The sequence below is a fragment of the Myotis davidii genome, unplaced genomic scaffold (assembly GCF_000327345.1).
Source record: "Myotis davidii unplaced genomic scaffold, ASM32734v1 scaffold238, whole genome shotgun sequence".
Lineage (NCBI taxonomy): Eukaryota > Metazoa > Chordata > Mammalia > Chiroptera > Vespertilionidae > Myotis > Myotis davidii.
The window spans coordinates 5,703,928-5,711,166 of NW_006293779.1; the positions used below are offsets into that span (position 1 = coordinate 5,703,928).

At 50.9% G+C, this 7,239-nt stretch overlaps 1 protein-coding gene across 1 annotated transcript in view; it reads right to left on the minus strand.

Annotated features, from left to right (window-relative positions):
• Positions 1 to 615: 615 nt before the first annotated feature.
• DRC1 (dynein regulatory complex subunit 1) overlaps positions 616 to 7,239 on the minus strand; it is a 52,027-nt gene continuing 45,403 nt past the window's right edge. The window contains exons 14-17 of the mRNA XM_015566372.1: positions 3,849 to 4,064; positions 2,621 to 2,764; positions 2,181 to 2,283; positions 616 to 844 (exon numbers count right to left, since the gene is read on the minus strand). Coding sequence (XP_015421858.1) covers positions 782 to 844; positions 2,181 to 2,283; positions 2,621 to 2,764; positions 3,849 to 4,064 — 526 coding nt within the window. The 3' untranslated portion in view covers positions 616 to 781. The remainder of the gene's footprint in view (positions 845 to 2,180; positions 2,284 to 2,620; positions 2,765 to 3,848; positions 4,065 to 7,239) is intronic.

Below are 7,239 nucleotides of genomic sequence, written 5' to 3' on the forward strand. Positions count from 1 at the left end.
CAACACTGAGCTGACGAGTCTGCTCAAGTAGGGGGTCAGGAGTGGGGTGCAGGGCCGGCGGGCACTCGGAGGTTGGCGAACTCGGCACCAGCCGGCCCCTCTGGCTTTCCCTGTGGGTGGCCTCGTGGCCCGGGGTTCAAGGCAGGCCTAAGGCACAGGGCCACCTGCCCAGGCTGCCCACGGAAGGAGCCTCACACCACAGCCCAGGGGGCACCCGGGGGCCCCAAAAGCTCAACCAAAGGGTCCTGCAGGCCCAAGGACAGAGTGAAAGCTGAGGACCTTACAAGCTGCCCCAAAGCTCCAGCTTCCACGGATAGACACCAACTGCCCCCAACAACAAGGGAGCCCGTGCCACTGGCCTGGGCTGCATCTCCCAGCAACGTGCCTGCTCTCGTGCCACAATCTGAGGCCGGGACAAAGCCCCCTGGGGACACAGAGGTGGGGGTAGGGCCCGTCTCCCGGACCTGAACTCTTTAAGAAAGATCCAGCCACAACGTTCTAAAGACTTTAATCATGGCTGCGGGATACAGGTAGCTCCTCGTGTCACCGTGCAGTGGCAGCTCTGGGATAGGGCCCATCTCCCAGACCTGGCCTCTTTAAAAAAGATCTAGCCACAACGTTCTAAAGACTTTAATCATGACTGTGGGATACAGGCAACTCCTCGTGTCACCGTGCAGTGGCAGCTCTGGGGAAGGCAGAGTGCGCCCCGCAGCGCCCGGCACGTGTGCGGCTCCGGCACCAGCGCCCGCACTGGTGCCCCGCGGACAGCACCCTTTCAGGCCTAGTTGGACTTTGTGGAGATCCGCAGCACCTGCGTCGGAGGAACCTGCAGTTCCGAGTTTATCTGGAAGAGAGGGCGTGGAGGTCACCCCGCTTTCCCGGGGGCCCCTGCAGGCCTCTGGGGGTCTCCCACAGGCCTCTGCATCTCCGCACGCCTCCCCTCCCCGAATGCTGCTGGATGCCTGGGGAGCCCACAGCTGCCTTCCTTCAGAAGCCATGTCCCAGGGCTTCTTGCTGGGCTTCTGCTCCAGCTGCTCACCTCGGGGGAGGGGGACATCCTTAACCTCCACTCTGAGCCAACCTCTTAAATCAGTGGTTCTCAACCTGTGGGTCGCGACCCCTTTGGCGGTCGAACGACCCTTTCACAGGGGTCGCCTAAGACCATCCTGCATATCAGATATTTACATGACGATTCATCACAGTAGCAACATTACAGTGATGAAGTAGCAATGAAAATAATTTTATGGTTGGGTCACAACATGAGGAACTGTATTTAAAGGGCCAGAAGGTTGAGAACCACTTGTCTTAAATTCTCTCCCCTCTCCGCCTGCCACCCCACCCCTAGTCTAGCCCTGCACTTCCCCACCTCCTCCCCGTCCTCTTACACACAATAGCATCGACGGAAGGGTGGACCACATGGTCCCCTAATGTCTTAATCCTGTCACGGTCAAGGGGTCATCATGACACCCAAGCTGACCACGTCCCCTGTTTAGGTGCAACCTGCAGCCTGAGACCACACTGGGTGGCGCAGCCCCAGGGCCTGGCCTGTCACCTCTCACAGCCACAGCTGAGGGCAGAGGAACTATGCTCAACCCAGTGTCACGACCGCCCTGGCCCATGGCCTCAGCACCGTGGGAAGGACACCCCACCACAATCAGAGCCAGCAACTAACTGTGTTACGAACCAGAGGGAGTAGAGACAGTGAGATCCACCCCCCCATCGGGCCTTGTTGCCCGACTCTCGCGGGAGTGGGCACACATGGGGGCCAGGGGACACCTGCCCCAGTTGGAGCCTCCTCTGCCCATGGCACGTCCCAGGCCAGATGATCTGGGCTGCAAAGCGGGGAGGGGCCCTGCTCTGGGAAGTCACCAGTCTCCTTTTCGTGAAAGGGGGAGAAGCATTCTGCCTCCTCTTCCTACAGACGGTGGTGAGGACCAAAGTAGGAACCTCGCCTGGAAGGGCTCAGGGAGCTGACACCTCAGGGCCCTGCATTGCTCCTGAGAGGGTGCGAGGAGCAGCCGGCGCCCAAACCCGGGCATCATGGAGCCTGACATCCCATGTCTCAAAGCTTGCTTACCTCAGTGGGGGAGAGGGCTCTTCACGTCTTAATATCAGCCCCAGGGTGCATCCCCCCTTTGCTCCCACCCTGCCTCCTGTCCTCACCCCAGGGACCCGCCCACCTTGGAGCCCAGGTATTTCTGCAGCAGCTGCTGCAGCTCCGTGTTCTGCTGCTCCAGCATGCGGCACTCCTGCAGCAGCTCCGCCCTCCGCATCAGGACCAGGCTTTGGGCAGAAAAATCCGTGAGACACCATGGCCTCCTCCATCCTCTGCCAAGGGTCCCTGTTTCTGCTCAGCTAGAGGTGGGAGAGGACCCCAGGAGCCGCACCCACCAGAGCAGCCCTCCTGCCCGTAAGAGCGGGGGGCTGGCGGGGACAGGACAGGGGGAGCAAAGCCAGAGAGCTAGCCACCAGCACTGCCCTCCACCCCCCAACAGCAGTTGCCCCAGGCAGCTCCTCCCCAAGAGTTCATGGACAGGGAGGCGGCACACGCAGCCGCTCTGCGCGGGATCCCTCCCCACTGCCTGCCAGCTCCCTTCGGGGCCATGACGCACACACTCACTGGTATTTCTCCAGGGCTGCGTATAGACCATCCCAGAGGTTCTGCCTGGAGCGAGGGATCACCGTGGCCAGGGCCTTCCAGTAGTCAGAGTCCTTGGAGTTATCGCGCGTGGCCTTCTGCAACTTCACTGGTGCCCGAGCGTCCCTGAAGGTTAAGGGCACTGGTGCCATCAAGTCCAGCTGGCACCGCCCAGGCCCCCAGGCACTCCAGTCACAGTGCCTGTCCCTCACAGACTTACTGCCCTTCCACCCGTCACCTTCCCAATCAGCTATACAAGCCAACCAGTGGCCGCAAGGTCCGAAATGTTGGCAACCACTGATACAAGCTAATCGGGTTATGGGAGACTCGGAAAGGACACACGCTTATCATCACTGCCCCTGATTCCTGGTGCCATTGTCACCTGTGGGAGCACCGCTGGGGTTTATCCACCCTTTTCATCTCAGTCAGTTTACCTCACTGGCTTTGAGCGCATTACTGTGCCCATTTCTCTCACTAACGCCTCCAAAACAGCTCTCAGAAGCTGTCATCGCCTCTCCATCCACTCTAGGAGAGCCTTGATCCAGGACAGCACCTCCCAGCTGCCCACTGCTCTCCTTGTAGCCAACATCACCCCCTCCCCGTCGCCAAAACGATCTTTCCAAAATGCAAGTCTAACCCCGGTTCCCCCGCTGCTGAAGGCTTGTTTCTAGCTCTGTCCACCCAAGGGTGAAGACCAAGGGCTTGGGCGCACAGCAGGCAGGCTTTCCGAGATCTCCCACCCACCAGCCCCCTAACCAGACCTGACACTCGAGCCATACCTCCCCGTTATGATTCCTGATTCCACCAGGGCTTTCCCCAGGCTGTGACATCCTCCACTCTACCCAGCTAAGAAAACCCAGTCCCAGGGCCAGCCTCTCCTAACGCCCGCCCTGACGTGCCAAATGGAGTTGACCACATCCTCCTCTGAGCAAGGTGACACCTGCAAAGGCGTTGACAGTCGTTCTGATCACGAGGTGTTACTCCCATGGGGCCTACACACAGCGGACTCCGATAAAGGAGGAGGTGGATGAACGCATGGTGAATGAAATCGCTTCAACGCCCCAGCTCTTCCGTTATAGTGCCCGCCGATTCCTCCAGCCCTCCTTCTGGACATCCCTTCACTCACTCCCCCAAGTCCTTGCTCGGTCAGCAGCCTCTTCTCCTCCCACCCAGTTTCCCCAGTCAGGCAAGACCTCCACACACAGCCCACCTGGGCTTCTTCAGACCCTTGACAAAGGCCTCCAGAATCTTAAGGACATCGTTGGGGTGGATGAGCCTGGGAGACGTGGAGGCCTCCTCCTCTTCCTCAAGACTTTCTGCCTGCTCTTCCTCAAGACTTTCCTCCTCCTTCTCCTCTTCTTCCTCCTTCTCCTTCTTCTCCTCCTCCTCCTCCTCCTCCTCTTTCTCCCTCTTCTTAGAGAATACTCTTCAACATTTCATCTTCTCCCTTGGGGACTGGCTCCAGTGCTGGCATCATTTCTCCCTCCTGCAGGGGGTGACAGATTCTAGGGGTTGATCTGGGGAAAGGCGCCAGAGGTAACTATGGGTTGGGGATATACAAACATGTGTGTATAAAGATAGACAGGGAGAAAAAAAAACACAGAGAAAAATTTTATGGAAGTTACAGAAAAGATCAAAGGGATGCATTTACACTAGAAAAGAAATAGGAGAAAGAGTGGAAAAGCAGGCAATGGGACCAGGCAGAGGCACGTGGGGGCTTCAAAGCAATGATAAAGCTCTATTTCTAAATCAGGGCTGGTAGGGGCTCCTTTTACTGTGTTCATAACGCTTGCATGGTATATGCCTCCTTTTGAATCATAAGACTACATAAGTTCTATTTTAATTTTTAAATTTCAAAAAGTCTTCCTCCTACTGCTGTTTCTCAGCTCATTCCGTTTATTTCCCGCAGACAAACCATGTTGTCAGTTTCTTATCTATCCTTTCAAAGACATATTATGTCCATACAAGCACATACTTTTCCATCCCACTTTTACATACGTTATACTATCCAACATACATGATTCTGCACTGCTTTTCTCATACCAATAAGCCTTAGTGATCTTATCGAATAAATACACAAAGAACTATTTGTTTCTTTTTTACAGCTGCATAGTATTCCATTGTGTAGATGCACCATCTACCATCTAATCCATTGTGTAGATGCACCATCTATTATCTAATCCATTGTGTAGATGCACCATCTATCATCCAATCCATTGTGTAGATGCACCATCTATTATCTAATCCATTGTGTAGATGCACCATCTATTATCTAATCCATTGTGTAGATGCACCATCTATTATCTAATCCATTGTGTAGATGCACCATCTATTATCTAATCCATTGTGTAGATGCACCATCTATTATCTAATCCATTGTGTAGATGCACCATCTATTATCTAATCCATTGTGTAGATGCACCATCTATTATCTAATCCATTGTGTAGATGCACCATCTATTATCTAATCCATTGTGTAGATGCACCATCTATTATCTAATCCATTGTGTAGATGCACCATCTATTATCTAATCCATTGTGTAGATGCACCATCTATTATCTAATCCATTGTGTAGATGCACCATCTATTATCTAATCCATTGTGTAGATGCACCATCTATTATCTAATCCATTGTGTAGATGCACCATCTATTATCTAATCCATTGTGTAGATGCACCATCTATTATCTAATCCATTGTGTAGATGCACCATCTATTATCTAATCCATTGTGTAGATGCACCATCTATTATCTAATCCATTGTGTAGATGCACCATCTATTATCTAATCCATTGTGTAGATGCACCATCTATTATCTAATCCATTGTGTAGATGCACCATCTATTATCTAATCCATTGTGTAGATGCACCATCTATTATCTAATCCATTGTGTAGATGCACCATCTATTATCTAATCCATTGTGTAGATGCACCATCTATTATCTAATCCATTGTGTAGATGCACCATCTATTATCTAATCCATTGTGTAGATGCACCATCTATTATCTAATCCATTGTGTAGATGCACCATCTATTATCTAATCCATTGTGTAGATGCACCATCTATTATCTAATCCATTGTGTAGATGTACCATCTATTATCTAATCCATTGTGTAGATTCACCATCTATTATCCAATCCATTGTGTAGATGCACCATATGATGGAAATTCAGGTTGTCTCCAATCTTCTGCCATTTCAAATAATGTTGCAATGAGTAAGCTACAATAAACATATTTCAAGTGTGTGTGGGGGGGGCGGGGCTTACACGGTGAGTACGGTGGTATGGTTTTGTCATTATACTGCCAAATTGCCTTCGTGGAAGCTGCAACAGTTTACACTCCCACTAGCCACTTGTGAGTGTGCCCGTTTCCCCCACCTCAGCCGTTACTATGTGTTCTCAAACTTGCAGATTTTTGCCAGCCCAACGGGTGAAAATATATTTGAGTAGTTTTAATTTGCATTTCTCTTGTTACAAGAAAGCCTCATTATCTTTTTTTGTGTGGTTAAAAGTTATTCGTATTGCCTCTTCTAGGAGGTGTTGAAATGTTCTGATCTCTTGTCTGCTCTATTGAGTTGTTGGTCTTTTTCTTACTGGTTTATGGGAATTCTTTATATAGTAAGGAAATTTGCCCTTAACTGTCATGAGTTTAAAGTATTTTTCGCAGCTGTCATGAATATCTTAACTTTACTTATAGTGATTTTTACCCTACAGATTTTTTTTAATACATTCAAATATATGCTTTCTTTTTCTTCCCCCGACCCGTCTACTGTCCAACCTGCTTCGGTGCCTGCAGCCGTCGGCAGAAGCCCGCAATGGTTCGCGGCCACAGCCTGCTCTGGCATTGTGCACTATGAGTTTTCTTCTTTACGGCTTCTGGCTTTTGTCCACACAATCAACTCTTTTTTGGAAGCATATCAAGAGACTCACACATTAGGGGCTAGTAATACTAAAAACACCTTTTAAATTCAAGTTTTTAATTTTTAAATTAAAATCCTACATTTTTATCATGATGACTTTCTCAAAATAGTCCATTACAATCAAGACAGGCATACATGGGCTGAGCGTCACACGGACCAATCACTGACCACTTGGTGGGCCTGGACCTCACCGGGAAGGCCTGGCTTTGAGGGAGGGCCTCAGTGTGAGGCCAGCCTCTCATCCCAGCCATCCTTCCCTTTGCAAACAGAAAAGGCGACACTAATAATGACGATGCTGACTTAGCTCTCCCTGCCACGAAACCCTTGCTGTTTCTTTAAAAATATCATTCAGCCCTAACCGGTTTGGCTCAGTGGATAGAGAGTCGGCCTGTAGACTCAAGGGTCCCAGGTTTGATTCCGGTCAAGGGCATGTACCTTGGTTGCGGGCACATCCCCAGTAGGGGGTGTGCAGGAGGCAGCTGATCGATGTTTCTCTCTCATGGATGTTCCTAACTCTCTATCCCTCTCCCTTCCTCTCCGTAAAAAATCAACAACAACAAAATTTTTTAAAAAATATATCATAGCCGTAACTGGTTTGGCTCAGTGGATAGAGCATTGGCCTGCGGACTGAAGGGTCCCAGGTTCAATTCTGGTCAAGGGCATGTACCTTGGTTGCGGG